Source organism: Pongo abelii, chromosome 1 (assembly GCF_028885655.2).
Source record: "Pongo abelii isolate AG06213 chromosome 1, NHGRI_mPonAbe1-v2.0_pri, whole genome shotgun sequence".
Taxonomy (NCBI): domain Eukaryota; kingdom Metazoa; phylum Chordata; class Mammalia; order Primates; family Hominidae; genus Pongo; species Pongo abelii.
The window spans coordinates 56,592,496-56,612,779 of NC_071985.2; the positions used below are offsets into that span (position 1 = coordinate 56,592,496).

The 20,284-nt window shown below is 40.8% G+C and overlaps 1 protein-coding gene and 1 long non-coding RNA gene across 12 annotated transcripts; one reads left to right on the forward strand and one right to left on the reverse strand.

Moving 5' to 3' along the window:
• Positions 1–871: 871 nt before the first annotated feature.
• On the reverse strand, positions 872–10,574 carry LOC112129728 (uncharacterized). Of its 4 annotated transcripts, none has more exons than XR_010140902.1 (4): positions 10,457–10,574; positions 6,146–6,324; positions 2,352–3,965; positions 872–2,278 (listed from the first exon to the last, which is right to left on the reverse strand). It is a non-coding gene; the product is annotated as an uncharacterized LOC112129728 (long non-coding RNA). The 4 variants fall into 4 exon arrangements; XR_010140905.1 differs by having other exon boundaries at positions 2,352–4,338; XR_008510956.2 differs by having other exon boundaries at positions 2,352–6,223.
• On the forward strand, positions 9,235–19,552 carry GLRX2 (glutaredoxin 2). 8 transcript variants are annotated; one of them, XM_054556408.2, is made up of 5 exons: positions 9,235–9,971; positions 10,293–10,507; positions 14,804–14,867; positions 18,255–18,431; positions 19,262–19,551. In XM_054556408.2, exons 2-5 carry the CDS (start codon positions 10,386–10,388, stop codon positions 19,394–19,396), a joined length of 498 nt encoding a protein of 165 aa, XP_054412383.1. In that variant the 5' UTR covers positions 9,235–9,971; positions 10,293–10,385; the 3' UTR covers positions 19,397–19,551.
• The last annotated feature ends 732 nt before the right edge of the window (positions 19,553–20,284 follow it).

A 20,284-nucleotide genomic window follows, 5' to 3' on the forward strand; every position in this document is an offset into this window, starting at 1 on the left:
TTAATTGGGACAGGATAGCTAAAGCAGGCTAGACTTGGTATTTTCCTTCCCCCAAGTCACTGAGGCTCTGAAAAAAACTCCAGCAGGTTAGACTCTAGTTAACTAGTTTTTACTGAGGGCAGTCCTTGTTAAGAACATAGTCCTCTAGTCTATTTCAGAATGATTCATTTTCCCTCCCCCTGCTGAAAACAAGTGAGGATTTTCCTAACATACTTACTGTGAGAACCAGGTCAAGCTCCTGGGGATGAGTCACAAAATTGTGAGTCCACTCCACCCACTTGACTGGATCCCCCTGGAATTTTTAACTCTCAGACTTGTCCACACTAAGCATCCAGCAATTCACTGATCACAGTTTAGAAGTTCTTATCCTAGCACTGGTTCTGTGGCCATTTCCACTCATGAGTCTCTGCTCAGGTAAGCTGTGAATCCCTGTATTCATCTATCTGGCTCTCCAATATTGGGGGCAGTGTTTGCCCTGTATCTTCATCTCTTTCATGGATCCAAGAAAAGTTGATTTTTCAATCTATTCAGTTTTTTTATTTAATGTTACAACAGAATGACAACTTCCAAATTCCTTACATATGGAAATAAACATATATGTTTTTTACTTAGAAACTGTTCTGGCTTCAAAACATTATTTATTAATTAAATTAATCATTTGTATAATGTCTCGAACGTAGTTAAGGATCTGAAATTTACCACGTTTGCTTCTCACAGTAAATACTTATTTGTAGCACTGTAAGAATTTTATAAAATTTACCCCTAAAAAAAATTATTACTCTTGCATTGCATGAATACCATTACAAATGTTTTATTTATATATGTATACACACATATTTACATTTATATATGGAAATTTAAACATGTCGTAGAAGCAATGATAATTTATTTAACTCATAAAACCAACATAGGAAATATAGGAAGTATAAATCATGAGAAGTTTAACTGTGGTCCTGTTCAAAACAAAATATTGTATTGACATTACTTTTATATGGTATTGAAATTTAAAGATTCTGAATCATGCTAAAAGTTCTTCTTTTATCTTGGAAATAACTAAGGCCTTGTCTTTTTACCTTGTAAGTATGGTAACAAGGGCTATTCAGTAAATTCAGGACTCACAAAATAAACACAAAGAGTTCGATGGCCTTTTTAGTGTGTGTGCTGCCAAAATGAGTACTTTGATGACTTTTTTGTTTACTTTTACGTGATTGTTTATCTAAACTATATATTCTTAGAGTGAGCACACAATAATTGAATGTTTTGGTTTTTTGTTTTTTTTTTGATTGTTAATCTTTAGAATTTTCTAAGAGAGGAATAAAACAGAGAAACAGAACAAAATGAGAGAGTTGACTTCAGATAAATATAAAATTACCACCTTAAAAGGCTAATTATGCTTTCTCTGAAAAAAAGAGAAAGTTTAGATATGGAAAAACTCATTTTAACATGTACACACACAAAAGAGCGTTATAATAGCTGATTTAAAGACAACTTGGGCCCTAGACAATTTTATCCACCCATACAGTGAAAAATCCAACACTTATTAATCTTCAAAGTAAGAACACAAAGGAAGAGTTGTCTCCTATGTTAAATTAAATACTCTTTTTTTTAGACAAGCAAGAAAATTTCCTCATGAAGGCTTCCTCACTTTTTGTTCTAAAGCACCTCTCATATGAACAATCTTATTCTTGTCAAAAATAGCTAAAGAGGGTATTGTAATCTCAAATTGTCTCTGGTAAAACTGTACCAGTTAGACAGATAAACATACAAGTTAATATTATAGTGTGAAAACATAAGGGAAGTAGGTTTTGTCAAGTAGAAAGCAGGTTTTAATTAAGAAGGCCCTATGAGTACTGCAGTGTTCCCTAAAATGGCATTTGTGTAACTCATGTCTTTATAAATTGGCCAAAGGTTAATGGTCACCAAACATGGGGTGGACAAACCTCCTGATTCCAAGCAGATAAAATTAAAGTGCAAACACAAAGACAAAACTAAGGAGGATGTCTTTGCATAATTTGTAATGGAGACTCAAGACAAAGTTGGTTCAAAGAGAGTGGTCCGAGGAGACCTGAACTTCCCAGCCCCCAGGGCCAGTACAAGGATAGAATTGTAGGGCCTCTGCCTGGTATCTTCTTGTAGACTTTTTCTCTAATTGACAACTTGGTAAGCAGACAGACCATAAAAGGAACAGCTGGAAGACTAGACAAGGGACGATACAAGTTTCACCAAGGGACGATACAAGTCTGATCAGATAATGGAAGGATGCCAGGGCACCTAATTCCTAAGAAAACAAAATAAAATTCAGTGCGAAGAACTTCAACAAAACATTGGAGCTCAATTCAGTATAAACTTACCTCCTCACTGTGTGCCAGGGGGCCTCAATCAGAAGACACAAGATTCCAGATGTGACGTCCACACTAGAGAGTTGAGGATCTTAGCCTGCAGCAGCAAGGTCTCAGCTGAATCTTGGTGGAAACTTCACTTCTGTCAATGACTTGCAAACAAATATCACCAGGGGCACACTCTAGGCAGAGTTCGTTCTCCACAGGCCCTGAGCATTCCTGCATATTCTTGCTGAGGATACCAAATTGCAGAGCTATCTTTCTGCTGATTCTGAGTAGTTGCTGTGGCTCATCACATAGGTAACTAAATACATGAAGGTAGCCACAGCATTGAGACAGCCACATGGGAAGGAGTCCCTGAAGAAACTCCAACCACCCTGCCCACAGGGGTGGAGCCTCAGGAAGTTCAGGATGTTTGCAGAGCGGGGAGCCTGGCCCCATCTCTTCTGTGGAAACTGGGATTCGAACTGCTGAGTAGGAAGCGCTCTAGCAGGGACTCTGGCCTAGCGAGAGTCCCTGTTTCCCCCTTTTCTTTCTTTTCGCCCAATAAAACCCTATCTTACTCACCATTCAAATTGTCTGCGAGCCTGAATTTCCATGGCAGTGGGACAAGGAACCCCGTCTTTAGCTGAACTAGGGAAAAGTCCTGCAACAGCATGATTACTGCTCATTCAGTAGGTGAAAACGACTGGCTTGATTGCATCTTGCTGTAATATTCGTTCCTAGACCTTTGGCCCTGGGCAATTCTCTTAAAAAATAACCCACTGTGGGGGCCAGGCACGGAGGCTCACCCCTCAAATCCCAGCACTTTGGAAGGCCAAGACGGGCGGATCACCAGGTCAAGAGATTGAGACCATCCTGGCCAACATGGTGAAACCTTGTCTCTACTAAAAATACAAAAATTAGCTGTAGTGGCACGTGCCTGTAGTCCCAGCTACTCGGGAGGCTGAGGCAGGAGAATCGCTTGAACCCAGGAGAAGGAGGCTGCAGTGAGCCGAGATCACGACACTGCACTCCAGTCTGGTGACAGAGCAAGACTCCATCTCAAAAAACAAACAAACAAACAAAAACCACTGTGGGTTGGGTGCGGTGGCTCATGCCTGTAATCCCAACACACTGGTAGGCCAAGGTGGGCATATTGTGTGAGTCCAGGAGTTTGAGACCAGCCTGGGAAACATGGCGAAACCCCATCTCTACAAAAAGTAACAAAAATTAGACTGGCCTGGTAGCGCGTACCTGTAGTCCCAGCTATTTCAATGGGGCTGAGGTAGGAGGATGGCTTAAGCCTAGGAGATCAAGGCTACAGTGAGCTGAGATCATGGCACTGCACTCCAGCCTGGGTGACAGAGTGAGACAGTGTCTCAAAAAAAAAAAAAAAAGTAACTGCTGTCATCTGACCTTCCATGCCTCCCTGTTGCAACTGGGGCTCAGGAAACCAGTGCAAATATGTTGACACTCTGGTTACTGCTTTCAGTAATAAAGCCCTTCATTGTTGATCCAAGTGTGTTGTCTCTGTGTCAGCATTCATGAAACCTGCAAACTAATCTGTCAGCTTGCAAGGAGAATAAAATCTCCGACTCTTCACAGTTCTTGATCAGGAGGCGGCAAATTCTTTTCTGTAAAGAGCTAAATATTAAATATTTAAGGGTTTGTGGCCACATAAGGGCTCTGTCAAGTATTTTTCTGTATTGGTTTGTTTTGAAACAACTCTTTAAAATGTAAAAATTTCCAGGTGCAGTGGCTCACAACTGTATCCCAGCACTTTGGAAAGCTGAGGTGGCAGGGTGGCTTGAGCCCAGGAGTTTGAGAGCAGCCTGAGCAGCATAACGTGACCCCATCTCTACAAAAACTAAAACATTAGCTGGGCATGGTGGCACACATCTATAGTCTCTGCCACTCGGGATGCTGAGGTCGGAGGATTGCTTCAGCCCAGAAGGTCGAGGCTGCAGTGAGCTGTGACTGCATCATCGCACTCCAGCCTGGGTGACAGAGCAAGACTCTGTCTCAAGAAAAAAAAAAAGTAATAATCTTTCTTAGCTTTTAGGCCATACAAAAACAGACCACAGATAGGCTTTGGCTCCAGTTTGCCGACCCCTGCTTTTAACACACATTTTTTAATCAAACAAAGTTAAGTTTATTGGCTGTTTGCTATAATCAAGACCACATATTATGTGTATCTGTGTAGTATTTCTGCAAGAAGGTGTTAGACTAGATCTGTTCAATTTTGTTTTTTTGTAAGGCAATTTTGGAAAGGATTCAGTGATATGGGGCTTTGCTCTGTATTGGTTCCTATCACAAAGCAAGGGTAATTTTATGATTGGGTCTCTTAATTTTCTCTAGAATAGAGATTAGTAAACTTTTTCTGGAAAGGGCCAGATAGAAAATACTTTAGGCTTTGCGAGTTACATATGGTTTCATTCATATATTCTTCTTTTAATAATATTTTAAAGAGTTTGTTGAACTCTTTAAAAAATGTTTAAACCATTCTAACCCAAGGGTTGTTAAAACGTGGATTACGAGTTACTTCCTCTGATATGCCTTCCCAGATTCTGAAATTCAATGTAGATTCCCCTCCCATGTATTCTTCTAGATTTTCGTGAATGCTAGATTCATTTATATACTGTTCACTACAGTGCCTGGCATATGGTGGACACATAATGTTTATTGAATGCAGGAATAAGAGTGTAATTATTTGTGGAATCCCATCACTTAATGGTGAGAGACAATATACGAATGGGAAATGGCCAGACTATATGTAACAACAGAATTCTGACCCATAACTGCTGCAGCAAACAGATTTGGCCTGCAGAGTTGTATTTTTCTTTATCTAGAAGGTGGGAAGAATGAAGTGAGGCTAAAGCTGTAAGTGGCAAAGAAGTAGAAGTCACTCAAAGTGGTCATTTGGGGATCTGTGTTAAGATATGATTATTACTGATTGGTCTTGTTTTTTCTTATTTTGTTTTTTAGAGACAGAGTCTTGCTCTGTTGCCCAGACTGGAGTACAGTGGTGATTATAGCTACTGCAACCTCAAACTCCTGGACTCAAGCAATCCTCCCACTTCAGCCTCCCAAGTAGCTGGGACTACAGGCACATATCTGGCTAACTTTTTATTTTGTGTAGAGACAGGGTCTCCCATTGTTGCCTAGGCTGGTCTCAAACTCCTGGCTTTAGGCAATTCTCCCGCCTTGGCCCCCCAAATTGCTGGAATTACAGGCGTGAGCCACCACACCCAGCCCTTGTTTTGTCTTGATTCATTATGGTCACAGAGTGGTTTTATCTGGTTGTTGGTATTCGGAATTTATTTTTATTTAACAGGAGAATGTAATGATCCAGCTGTTAGTGCCAATCCAGATCCTGAATGGCAGAGGCTGCTCTTCACTTTGTCTATAGTAGGGAGAGTGGAACTGACTTCTCTCACTACTGCAGTCCTGACTATGCCCATATCAGATCCCTTATCAGATTTATGCTTTTATATAATAGCAAACAGCTTGATAGGTCTTTGTTCAGTGTTTGGACCATATAGTGGAGCTTTGGTAACACTAGAACTAGAGACTTGTGATTAAATCTCATTACCATCAATGTTAAGTATAGCCTTGTGTGGGAATGTTACAGAGAAAAGGACTTGGAGACTTACCGAATCGAAACTTTATGTCTCGGGAACTCTAAGGATAAAGGTAATTTTAAAAAAAGAAATGGAACAATTTTTTCTATCTTGGATAAAATAACAATTGAATATTGCATTGGTCAGGGGGCTCCAGAGAAATAGAATATATATAAAGAGATTTATTGAAAGGAATTCACTCACATGATTATGCAGGCTGGCAAGTTTAATATCGGCTGAACCAATCAATGTCCTAGTTGGAGTCCAAAGGCCAGAAAGCTTCTGCAGAACCAAGGAGATCCAATTATCCAGTTTGAAGGCCATCAGGCAGGAAGCGCTAATGTTCAGTTCCAAGGCCATCTAGCAGGAGAACTCTTTCCTGCCTGGAGGAAGGTCATCATTTTGTCCTATTCAGATCTCCAACTGATTTGATAAAGCCTACCCACATAATGGAGGGCAATCTGCTTTACTGGGTCTTCAAATTTAAATGTTAATTTCTTTCCAAAACATCCTCACAGAAACACCTAGTGGCCAAATACTTGGGCATCCATTGTCTAGTCAAGTTGACACCTAAAACTAATCATTAAAGATATTGGGCTTTTTTTTTTTTTTCAGAATTGAGTTGAGCTTGACTCAACATGCATCTCCTAGCATAAATTGTACCTGTATTGATAATTGTTCTAAGGTGCTCCAATAATATAGGGATCTGTTGGGGCTGGGGGATGATGGTCTGATCTCAGTCTGGTTGGCTACTGGTACGGCAGAAGAATAACATGTTGAATTTCCAATGAAAAGAAGCAGCAAGCCCAATTCAATAAAAACTTCAAAGAATATCGAATAAATAGCCTTTGCCAAACCAAGAAAAGAAAGTAGAGGGCAGTAAACGTAAGGCATATGACAGAACTAGATTTGTTGGTTTATTTGCTCTTTCAACATGGATTTTTAAATATGGAAACACAGACAAGTCATGCTTGCTTTTTTAAACCAACAAATTAAAATTGCAAACATGGCTAAATTTCAAATCAGGTTAAATAAAAAATTTCTGCATGGAAAGCATGTAATAGCTTTTGTCTTCTTTCTTACCACCTGGAGAGCTCTTCCTTCCCCTTCCCTTCTCCCTCTGCCCCCACCTTGTCTGCCTAACTCTTACTGTTGTTAAAACCTTAGGTTACAAGTTTCTTCCTCTGCCATTCCTTCCCAAATATCAAATTCAATTTAGGCCTTCCTCTTATGTATTATCCTAGGTTTTCATGAATGCTAGTGTCATTTCTGTGCTGTTCACTACAGTGCTTGGCACATGGTGGGCACATAAAATTTATAGAATGCAGGAACAAGAGGTTAACTTGTTCCTCACCATCATTTAACAGTGAGGGACTGAATATATAAATGGATAATGGGCAGAATATACATGACAATAAAACTTTGACTTCGAGCAAACAGACCAGAACAATTAGAACTTGGTTAATGACTACCAGCTTTCCAAATATGCTCCCCAAACCAGTCATATAGGATGCTTCCCTTCCAGTTGGCCTGCCTTCACGTCTTCATGCCAACACCTTTTTTTTTTTTTTTTGAGATGGAGTCTCGCTCTGTCACCCAGGATGCAATGCAGTGGCGCCATCTTGGCTCACTGCAACCTCCGCCTCCCGGGTTCAAGCAATTCTCCTGCCTCAGCCACCAGAGTAGCTGGGAGTACAGGCATGCGCCACCATGCCCGGCTAATTTTTTTTGTATTTTTAGTAGAGACGGGGTTTCACCATATTGGCCAGGCTGGTCTCGAACTCCTGACCTTGTGATCCACCTGCCTCAGGCTCCCAAAGTGCTGGGATTACAGGCATGAGCCACCACGCCTGGTCTGTCACTTTACTTTTAAAATGCACAACTTGATATTTTGATACATGTATATGTCTTAGTCCATTTTTTGTTGCTTATAACAGAATATCTGAAGCTGAGTAATTTGTATATAAATTATTCTTACAGTATTGAATGCTGAGAAGTGCAAGGTCAAGAGGTCACGTCTGGTAATGACCTTCTTGCTGGTGGGAACTCTGCAGATTCCTCAAGCCATGTAGGACATCATGGGACAAGGCAGCAGAGAACTCTGTTTTATAAAGCTGCCAGTTCTACTCCCATGATCACCCATTAATCCATTCATTCATGTTCCAGCTCTCACGCCCAATCGTCTCTCAAAGGCCCCACCTGTCAGCACTGCCATAATGGACAGTTTCAACCTAAGTGTCAGAGGGGACAAACATTCATTCCAAAGCCTGATACACTGTATAATAACTATCACAATCAAGCTAATTAACATAGCCACCACCTTTCATATTTACCATTTTCTTTTCTATTCCCTTTTATTTTCTTCTCTCTCTTTCTCTCTTTTTTTTTTTTTTTTCCAGACAGAGTCTTACTCTGTTGCCCAAGTTGGAGTGCAGTGACGCAATCTCAGCTCACTGCAACCTCTGCCTCCCAGGTTCAAGCGATTCTCCTGCCTCGGCCTCCCGAGTAGGTGGGATTACAGGCGTGTGCTATCATGCTCGGCTAATTTTTGTATTTTTAGTTGACATGGGGTTTCATCGTATTGGCCAGGCTGGTCTTGAACTCCTGACCTCAGTTGATCCGCCCATCTCAGCTTCCCAAAGTGCTGGGATTACAAGCGTGAGCCACCACACCTGGCCCCATTTTCTTTCTTGTGTGCGGGTGTGAGAACACAAGATCTACCCCCTTAGCAAATTTCAAGCATACATTGCGATTTTCCTAACTATAGTCACATTGCTGTACTTTAGCTCTCTAGAACTTACCTATCTCGCATAATTGAAACTCTGTACCCTTTGACCAACATCTCCCCATTTCCGCCTTCTCCCAGGCCCTGGCAACCACCGTTCTACCGTCTGCTGACATATTTCTTAACTTGCTATTGCAGTCATCACAACTATGACCAAAAATAATAATCACTTCTGTGGCTACCCCACGAAGCACAAAGAAGTTGAAAATTATCGATATATTTATTAATATATTATGCTGAATTCAGGCATAACACTTTCTTCTGAAGTACTTACATTCTGAAATCCTTAAAAAAATCTGTCTAGTGAATTCTGTGCTTGATAATAGTCCATCTATGCTGTATTAAAATTAAATTGTAACATGATTGGTTCACCTCATAATGATCTTTATTTCGTAAAACAATTTGAGATAATGAGGTAAAATTTGACTTCAAAACTAACATAACACCATACATTTCCAAAATAGTTTTATAAAAAAATTAAAAAGCCCACAACACTATAGATAGATAACATACCTTAGTTTTTATTTTATTTTATTTATTTATTTTTTTTATGAGACGGAGTTTTGCTCTTGTTGCCCAGGCTGGAGTGCAATGACGTGATCTTGGCTCACTGCAAACTCTGCCTCATGGGTTCAAGCGATTCTCCTGCCTCAGCCTCCCGAGTAGCTGGGATTACAGGCATGCGCCACCACGCCCGGCTAATTTTGTATTTTTAGTAGAGACGGCGTTTCACCGATATTGGAGGGGCTGGTCTTGAACTCCCATCCTCAGGTGACCCGCCCGCCTCGGCTTCCCAAAGTGCTGGGATTACAGGAGTGAGCCATCGTGCCTGGCCACATGCCTTAATTTTTAAAGTCAAATTTGTCTTTATAAAGAATGAATTCATACCCTTTGGGGGTATTTGTTTTTGCAACTAACTTCCATCCTTTTATTAAGTAATCAAACATAGCCCATTTGAATGTTGGAAAAGAACTGTCAGAAATAGAAGTTCTTATTTTGTACTTTGGTAACATGAATTTTACACTTAGTTGAACACGAAGAATCAAAAAAGGTCTGGATTGTTGTAATAATTGTTTAGAATTTTAGATGTACCATTTGACCTTTGACTTTAAGATGAATTTCAGTGTCCTCAGTAAATAAAAGCTTACCCCCAACCTTAAATAGTGACGCACAAAGGCTATTATTACCACCACTGAGGGGCTTAGATAATCCTGTCAGCAGCAATCGCCCATTTTCAAAGCCATGGTGAAACATCTCTGTGCTAATTTCTTTTGTTTTGTTTCCTAATTTTTTTTTTTTTTTTTTTTTTTGCAGGTGGTGAGAAATAATCTTTGTCTTCTTTGGAGTAAACCTTCAACACCGGATTTTTTCTTTTAATTATGGATGTAAACCCCAATATCCCCATAATTTATATTGGGTCTCGACCAGTTGCCTAATTATAAGAGGATATATTTAGGCTCTTATTTCATCCACACGAAAACTTGTCTAACAGGTAGTTGGAAACATCTGAGGCACCACTTTGATTCTGTTTTGGATAGTCATGTTTTTTCTTCTCCGTTTCCCCAGCATGTCTGCCACCATCCTCATGCACTGCTTCCAAGTGCCTGGGAGCCTTTATGAGCGTCCCTAAACCTAAAAGAATCCAGAGGCGGGGCTCGGATGAACCCTCGAGATAAGCAAGTGAGCAGCTTCTCTCCTCTAAAGGATGTTTACACGTGGGCGGCACTCACCGGAATCCGGCGCTCGGGCCGCCCTGGGAGGACGCGCTCGGCTGCGTGGAGGTGACCGGCGGCGGCGCGGGCAGCCCGGAGGGGCGGGACGGGGCGGGGCAAGGCGGGGGCGGGGCCGGGCCGGAGGAGGCGGGCTCCCGGGATCCGCGGTGTCCGGTCGTAGAGCTCGCTGCAGATCCAGGCTCTGACCATGCTCTGGCGCCGCGCGGCGCTGGCGGGGACGCGGCTGGTTTGGAGCAGGAGCGGCTCGGCAGGCTGGCTTGACAGGGCGGCGGGAGCTGCGGCAACTGCGGCCTCTGGGTACGGGGGTCAGCGGGCAGGAGCGCCCCGGCGTAGTGCGCAGGCCTTGCGGGGGTCTGGAGAAAGCGGTGGGCGGAGGCGCCCCTTTGCCCCGGCGCCGGATGGGCGAGGCGTACTAGCGCGTGGGCTCTGAGTCATAACACGCGGAGGCTCTCGAGGGATGGGCAGGGAAGGGTGCCCTCCGCGGCTGTGCTGACTTAAGGAGCCTGTGACTCTCGCGTTGAAAATACTTCACTCATGTTCGCTTAGACCATCCCTCTGTCAGTTGCTAGATAAAATACAAGACGACGCAATCAACTGGAATTTCTCTGAAAGAGCGAATGATTCTTAGTCCAAGTGTGTCCCAAATACTGCACTGGACATAGGAAAAACGGAACAGTTTTCTGGTGTTTGGTTACAATTCTAATTTGACTGGGCGTCCTGCATTCTTGTTTGCTAAACTTAGCCACCCTACTGCAGGAAGTGAAGACGATGATTCCCGCTGAATGGCCAGAGCTTTTAGGATAGAGGCTGACTGATGGTGATGCCGCCTGCGGCTAGACAGAGGATAGTGCTTTCCTTACACTTCCTCTTTTGGAATATCCGAGGCTTCGGGACCTGCAATGGAAGGGACCTGCGGCTGTGCTGCCCACGCCCGCGCGGCTGGTCCCTGGTGGTCCTGCCGGCTCGCACTTCCACGCCGGCCACTGCGCACTTGGCCGGAGAGTCTGTCTCCCTATCTACTTGATCTGGGAACGTCTATCAGTTTTGCAAGATTCTAGGAACCTCAAGTTTAACTTTCCAGACCAAGCTAGAGACCCCTCCTGAAGGGCTAATCACAGGCTGTTAAGTGTTTGACAGCTCTTTGAGCCCCCGCGGTGTTTTTTTCTGCGTATCCCTGAGGTCAATATAGCACTTTGCCTAGTTAGCACACAGTAGGCGCTCCATAAATGTGGCGTGACTAGGTGCTTCATCTGTGTTGAAATGAAATGTTTATTGTGCACTTACTTCCTCGGTGCATGTTTCTATTCATAGTTCGCGACAGTTTTTACCAAGGTCAACCAGAAATTGAAGGGAAAGGGTGCCTTGCAGAAACTTTTATTTGGGTAATATTTCAGAATGCACCTCCTACCTCCTCTCACTACCCAAGAAAACATTCTCTTGTGTTCTATTGGAGCTCCTTCAGTAGTAAATGCTGTAGTAGATGGTTTGGGTATGGCAGTTTAAGTGCTGGACCTGAGATGAAAGGACTTGCTTTCTTAGTTGATAAACCAAATACAGCTTGCTGATTTATTCCACCAATGCTCTTCCTTAGGGCTAGGCCAGCGCTGCCTAACCTTTTCTGGTTTAGGCTTCAGGAACTCAACTTCCTTTTATCTTAAAGCTTGACCCTCCTCTCAGGTTGGCTGCAGTCTCCCTAGCTCGCTACCCCTAACTCCTTCCTGAGTTAAGCGCACAGGACTTTTTTTGTTGTTTTAAAGCGTTCCTTGCTAATACTATTAGGAAGCAAGGAATAATAGATTGTAAACATTGGGTAGGTTATAATGTTGTAATGTTTAGTTCCTGTCTCTTACTCTTCTTTGTTATAACTGAACAAACTGATGTTTGCTGTAGCTTCCTCACTCTAGGTGTGCTGATATCATAATCGTTCCCCCTTATCCGTGGTGGACACGTTCCAAGACCCTCAGTGGATGCCTAAAACCTCGGATAGTACTGAACTCTATACATGCTATTTTCCTATACATACATGCCTATGATAAAGTTTAATTTATAAATTAGGCAGAGTAAGAGATTAACAACAATAATAAAAGAACAATCACTTTAATAACAAAATGCTTATTTCAAGGAATCCCTTGCTGAATCTTCTCATAGGCCCAGTGCTTTTTGGCATAACACATTGCTGTCAGTTGGAACACGTTTTCTGTTCTTGTCTCCACAAATTTAATACCTTTTCTGGCTTAACTAAGCACTTATACCCTGTGGCTGTAACTTGCAGTTTGAGGTGTGACATCAAAACTACCATGAATTTTTTACTTCTTTACAACTGCACTGATAGAAGATCCGTTCTTACCATAGACCTTAGCAACCTCAGCATGTGATTTTTTTTTTTCTTATTAAGTGGAGAACTTTCACCCTTTCACTTAAAGGAAGCACTTTAGGGCTTCTCTTTGACATACCTGAATTGCCAGCATCACTACTCTAGTGGTTTGGAGCCATTATTATTATTATTTAAGACGGAGTTTCACTCTTGTTGGAGCCATTATTAAGTAAAATAAAGGTTACTTGAACACAAGCATCACCACATTGTGACAGTCGATCTGGTCACCAAGACAGCTGTTGACTAAAGGGTGGGGAGCTTATACAGAGTCCATATGCTGGACAAAGGGAGGATTCATATCCTGGGTAGGATAAGCTAGATGGCTCAAGATTTCATCATGCTACTCAGAACTTAAAACTTACGAACTATTTTCTTTGAAATTTTCCATGTAATGTTTTTGGACCACAGCTGACCTTGGATAACTGAAACCGTGGATAAGGGGGGACTACTGTGTAGGGCAGATGTTCATTATCCAAGGATAAGATGTACTGGAAAAAGCTATTTAGAGTGGATTCACTTAAAATAAGACTAGTATTTCAGGCCAGGCGCGGTGGCTTACACCTGTAATCCCAGCACTTTGGGAGGCTGAGGTAGGTTGATCATATGAAGTCAGGAGTTCGAGACCAGCCTGGTCAACATGGTGAAACCCCACCTCTACTAAAAATACAAAAAATTAGCCAGGTGTGGTGGTGCATGCCTGTAGTCCCAGCGACTCGGGAGTCTGAGGCAGGAGAATTGTTTGAACCTGGGAAGCGGAGATTGCAGTGAGCCAAGATCACGCCACTGCACTCCAGGCTGGGTGACAGAGCAAGACTCCATCTCAAAAAAAAGACTAATATTTCATGCTATCCAGTTTAAAAAATTTTGCTTGGGACTTTTGCAAAAATGAAAACATAAAAAGTAGCTTTACCTTTATATTTAAGAACATTTAAATTTTAAATGCACCCCCAATGAACGAATACAGTATTGATTTGAAGGCAGAATATTTGAGTTTTATAATATAATCACAAGGATAATAGTTTTTTTAAATATTTGAAGTTTCAAAAATTCTCATTCTTTAGATATTCGAGTAATTCTCTTTTGAAACATGTATTATATGTCATAATCCTCTTGTAAGATTTGTAATTTTACTCTGCAGTTAGTTTGCATCATGGTGTTTGATATTGTTCCAACAGTGCGGTAGGGCCTGGTTGACCAAGAAAGATGAGTGGATGGGGAAGAAAAGGTTCCAGGGATAAAAAGATTTGATGATGATAAACTGGTTGAGTTTATTTTTTAGTGATAATTTTCCTGACAATGAATGCTTCCTTTTACAAGCTCCCAAGAGCTAGGTTTTGGATAATAAATACTGAGATAATGAGAGGAAATAATAGTAGTAATGTTAAACATTATTGAGCATTTACTATGTGGAAGGCACGTATCTGCTTTCTGCATATGAATTCATTTAATCTTCACAAAATCCTTTGAGACGTGCCAGTGATTATTGTTTCCACTTTGCAGACTAGGAAATTTGGAGCTATGGCCCATTGCAGTTGAGATACCGTAGCTTCCTCAAAAATCTTTGAAGGTTCCCTGCTTCACAGTGTGTTCATAGAGTTTTGGCATGTTTTACTAAGAAAATAGAAACTATATTTTTAAACCAATGGTCAGGTCACATGGCATAGGATGGAATATTTGAAATTTGCCAGTTATAAATAAGAGTGTGTCAAGCTTTAAACACAGTAAATATGATTTTATCAAATAATTAAGGGTGTTGGGAAGCTAGTTACATAAGCACACAGGCCTTTTTGGTTTTAGTGAAACAAATACTTTATATTTTGACATTTTGTACTGATAATAAGTAAAATTTTTTTCTATTTTGTAAGTTTGGCTATATTTGTTTATGAGATTGATTTTTTTTTCAAATAGAACTCGTGATAAATTATCCTTAATGCTTAATAAACTACATTGTTCTTTTAAATTCCATTTAGGATGGAGAGCAACACATCATCATCTTTGGAGAATTTAGAGACGGCGCCTGTGAACCAGATCCAAGTGAGTGATGTGGGAGATGATTGAAAAACTTTCCTCTGTAGAAAAAGAATTGTCCCTTATATATTTAATATGCTTATTCAATATCCAAACTTGAGATAGTTTAGCAAATGAATTAAGAGATTAATATTTATTTTAAAATCTGCTATGAAAATCATCCTTGTGACTAAGAAGTCCTAGATCATTTTGGTAATTAAAATGTATGAGATTTATTCTTAATGAAGTCTTCACTCCCTCTAAGTTGGATAATGAGGTTGGCTGCTCCTTTTCATCATACCCACTTGAGGTCTAGTGTTGATACCAGTCAAGCTGCCCTTAGCTAGGGATCCTATTGGATTTTGGCCTGGGCAGCAGTTTAACGTAGTTTTCTTTGTTAGTACCGAACCTAGTGTGCGGTAGTTACTCCATAAACCATTCTCTCAGGGATAGGACTTCTTTTCCTCTTTCTTTTACTGAGAAGCTTCGTTAATTCTGCCTTAGAAAATCTCTCTCACATGTATGTTTTTCTTCCCTTGCAACCTACAAGACATATCAATTTTTTCTCTCTTGCTTACCACTCACTACTACCACAAACAAAAAAAAATTTCTGCCTTTAGTTGATTTGGCTAAACTTCTAGCTGTTGACTATAACTGTGAGGGAATTGCTTTTTTGTTTGTTTGTTTTGTTTTGTTTTGAGGCAGAGTCTCGCTCTGTTGCCCAGGCTGGAGTGCAGTGGTGCGATCTCAGCACGCTGCAACCTCTGCCTCCTGGGTTCAAGCAATTCTCCTCTCCCTAGTAGCTGGGATTACAGGCATCCACCACCACACACAACTTATTTTTCTATTTTAGTAGAGATGGGGTTTCACCATGTTGGCCAGGCTGGTCTTGAACTCCTGATTTCAAGCCATCTACCTGCCTCAGCCTCCCAAAGTGCTGGGATTACAAGCATGAGCCACCGTGCCCGGCCTGAATTGCCTCTTTTAAAGTAAAAATACAACATCATGGAATATACAGTAAGGGCGAGCTTGAGAAGAAGTGGGAAGAGGGTTCTAGAAACCCTAACGCTGTCGTCTTTAGTTTCAGCTCACTTTGGAATCTCTTCATCAGTGTCTAATATATGTCAGAGCCCTGGAAACTCATCTCTCCCTACACGATGGTGTCAGTGTGTCTGTAACCTGAGGCAGCATGGTGGAGGGAAGAGCACTGGCTTTGGTGTTGTGACAAGGTTGAGTCAAATCCCAGTATTACGAACCACTCAGCCTTAGTTTTGTCCTCCGTAAGATGGATTCATTAATACATCTCTGGTATGGCAGGCCCTCCTTAGGATGGACTTTTATACTAAATATTATTAGTAACACAAGGGAATCATAAAAATAGACCAACTTGCAGACAGCTGGGCTAAAACTCAGGACCCTTCTGAGTTATACCCAAGGGTGGGTATAACTTCTGAAGCATGGGTCTTATACTTTCTGGTTTTTGGCCTTCATCTTGAAGGTACTGCTTATGATCCACCACAAAAGAACAGACTAGATAGGCTGGGCACAGTGGCTCATGTCTGTAATCCCCGCACTTTGGAAGGCCGAGGCAGGTAGATTGCTTGAGCCTAGAAGTTCAACACCAGCTTGGGCAACATGGCGAAACCCTGTCTCTACAAAAAATATCGAGGTGTGGTGACACATGTCTGTAGTCCCAGACACTTGGCAGGCTGAGGTGGGAGAATCACCTGAGCTCAGGAGGTTAAGGCTGCAGTGAGCTGAGATTGCACCCTTGTACTCCAGCCTGGACGACAGAGTAAGACTCTGTCTCAAAAAAAAAAAAAAAAAAACAAAAAACCTACACAAATGTCTGGGTGCTAAATCTATCCATTCAAAATCTTTTGAAGGTCCCAGGCATTCATATGTTTAGAAACAAAAAACAAAAAGAAAAACTTCATAGGCTGTGTGGATGCATAGCAGAATCTCATAGCCATTGTGGTAAAGGCCTGGAAGCTAGTTTTCAAACCAGGCTGATGTCGTAATTATAGGGAGAAGTTTTTTAAAAACACAGTTTTCAACTTCTACCTCAAACTCATTGAATCAGCATTTCTGGAAGTAGCTTTTCCTGAATTAAGAGTATGAGAATACCTTATCAAGAGAGTAATGACAGCTTTTGTACTATAAAGGTATATAGGAAGGGATAGAAGTAGAGGGGTAAGCCTTATGTTTTAAGAAGAAATCGTATACCATTCCTTACCATTGAAAGTTACAGAATAGAAGGTAAGGAGTTAACTCCTGAATACCTACTGAATATTTGAAAAGAAGTATAATGTTTTGGGGCTGGGCACGGTGGCTCACACCTGTAATCCCAGCACGTTGGGAGGCTGAGGCGGGTGGATCACCTGAGGTCAGGAGTTTGAGACCAGCCTGGCCAACATGGTGAAACCCCGTCTCTACTAAAAAACAAAAATTAACTGGCCGTGGTGGCAGGTGCCTATAATCCTAGCTACTCGGGAGGCTGAGGCATGAGAATCGCTTGAACCTGGGAGGCGCAGGTTGCTGAGATCGTGCCTCTGCACTCCAGCCTGGGGGACACAGTGAGACTTTGTCGCAAAAAAAAAAAAAAAAGAAAAGTACAGTGTTTTTGTTTTTTTGTTTGTTTGTTTGTTTTGAGACAGAGTCCACTTACTGTGTTCCTCAGGCTGGAGAATCACTGCAACCACCTCCCTGGTTCAAGTGATTCTCCTGCCTCAGCCTTCTGAGTAGCTGGGATTACAGGGATGTGCCACCATGCCCGGCAACTTTTGTGTTTTTAGTAGAGATGGAATTTCACCATTTTGGCCAGGCTGGTCTCAAAACTCCTTACCTCAAGTGATCTGCCTGCCTCAGCCTCCCACAGTGCTTGGATTACAGGTGTGAGCCACTGTACCTGGCTGAAAAAGGAGTATAATGGAGATTAAACATCTGGACTATAGAGCTATATTTGCCTGGGTCTAATCCCAGCTCTTCCACCTATTAGCTGAGAACCATGAACAAATTGTTGATCTTCCTCTGTACCTCACTTTCCTCAACTGTGAAGTGGGGACAGTAATAGGACCTACCTCAGGATTGTAGTGAGGTTTAAATAACCCAGTGAAGATAAAAGTGTTGAGAATAGTACCTGGCACACAGAAATGGTTGCTGTACATGAATTGGCTACGATTATTATTTATTGTTATTGCTCTATGCCAGGCACTTTTTGTTACATCTTTTTTCCTAATAACATTGCTTTGAAATGAAAAATATCCTCAATCTGCAGATGAGAAAAAATAGATGATGCTTAGTTTGAGCCCAGAATCATGAGAGACCAAAATCCATACCCTTTCCATTATATCTTAATTTCTTTCCAAATGGTAATGTCTAGAATTAAAATGATTTTTTATGGTTTTATTTCAGGAAACAATTTCTGATAATTGTGTGGTGATTTTCTCAAAAACATCCTGTTCTTACTGTACAATGGCAAAAAAGCTTTTCCGTGACATGAATGTTAACTATAAAGTGGTAGAACTGGACCTGCTTGAATATGGAAACCAGTTCCAAGATGCTCTTTACAAAATGACTGGTGGAAGAACTGTGAGTATATCCTCTGTGGTGCTGTTCCTCTTTAATAGGTTGTAAACTAGATCACCCAGAGCCTAGAACCTTGTGTTAGGAAAATGAGCCAGACATTCTCTGAGGATAGATAAAGCAGCTGCAGATCTAGGAACCAGATTCTTAGAATAGGAAACAGCAGAGTTGATTTATTTTATTTTTATTCTGTGTGTGTGTTTTGATTGGGGTTGATGAGTAGTGTTATTGTGAGTGCTTGTCTGTGGATCTTTGAGTTCCTCTTGGAGCTCTTGGCAAGATGAAAGTATTCTTCCTGCCTTTACCTGGGCAATACAGGGGTTAGTCTTCAATTACTTTTCTAATAGGAGTGCTTTAGTGCTCCATGTTTTTAGATTCTTGAAATTTGGATTTTTCCATAATACGCATAATCAGAAAAATGTACAGTGTTGCCACTTTCAAGTTTATTGAAAGTTTATAGTGTACTCTTTCCCTTCAGTAAACAAATGTAAGAAATAACTAAATATTACTAGTTTATCTGCTTTAGTTTATCTTTTACATACCATAGTAATCAGGAAGAAAGGTTTTAGAATCAGATTGTTTTGGATTTGAATCCCAGTCTGTCATGTACCATCATTGTGATTTTGCGCAAGTTCCTGTGCCTCATTTTCCTCCAAAACAGGGCTAAAAATAATATCTACCTTAAAGGGTAAAGATTTTAAGATTTAATTTGTGAAAGAGCTTTGTGGTGCCAGGCTCATAAAAGTACCCAGAGTTCAAATGTCTTGTTATTATGTGAAATGATCTTAGTTCTGATACTAGAGTAAAGCCTAATTCTTCTTTTGTTTGTCCAACAGGTTCCAAGAATATTTGTCAATGGTACTTTTATTGGAGGTGCAACTGACACTCATAGGCTTCACAAAGAAGGAAAATTGCTCCCACTAGTTCATCAGTGTTATTTAAAAAAAAGTAAGAGGAAAGAATTTCAGTGATGTTTATACTAATGAGTTTGCTAGTACAGTGTCAGTTATTTAAAGTGGTAATGCCCGATAATGTCTTTTAAATGTTTGAGGATGTTTTAAATACATGCATTGTCTTCACGAAGAAGATGTAAAAATAATGAAAAATAAATTGCAGTGGAAACCTCTTCTTCCCACTTGCCAATTCTTGAGAAAAAGGGATGGTATTAAAAAACTGAAAGGTTGGAGTTGTATCAAGATAAGAATGTATTTTATTAGGAATTTAGGTATGAATTTTACAACCAAGAGCTAGAAGGTAAGCATTTGGAATTCTTTATTTCCTATTCAGGAGTTAACTCTTTATCTCACATAGTTTTTAAGTGGTAAGGACTGATGTGATTTCTCTTTAAAATTTAAGGCTTTTGCTGATACACTTGTGAACTAGGCAGGAATATCTTATATGATATTGTGAAAAGCTTTCACACTTTGTACTTGTAGAGTAATAGAAGTATATTAAATTTTTAGCATGGAATGAAATTTATCTTAGAGAAACTAAATTACTCATTTAATGACTTAATAGTTCAGGGAACAAAACTATACCTATGGGCAGAAATTAAAAGGAGAAGATTTCAGCATTGTATGAGGATGAACTTTTGAAACAGTATAGAAATGTACTTCAGTTGGCATGGGATGGTGGCTCACACCTGTGATTCTAGCACTTAGAGAGGGCCTGGAGTCCTAGCTACTCAGGAGGCTGAGGCAGGAGGTTCTCTTGAGCCCAGGAGTTTGAGGTTTTATATATACATATATAAATTTTGAGGTTTTTATATATATATATATTTTTGGAAAGGAGAACTCTCCACCTCATAATTTAACTCGAGTACATTTCATATATATATATATACACACATACACAATTTA

Excerpts from the sequence above, each read along its gene's own strand:
- GLRX2 (XM_054556385.2), top strand. The coding sequence starts at position 10,386 with ATGAACCCTCGAGATAAGCAAGTGAGCAGCTTCTCTCCTCTAAAGGAT. Across the intron at positions 10,508-14,803 it reads ACGCGCTCGGCTGCGTGGAG|GATGGAGAGCAACACATCAT; the intron begins GTGACCGGCGGC and ends AATTCCATTTAG. Across the intron at positions 18,432-19,261 it reads AAATGACTGGTGGAAGAACT|GTTCCAAGAATATTTGTCAA; the intron begins GTGAGTATATCC and ends TTTGTCCAACAG.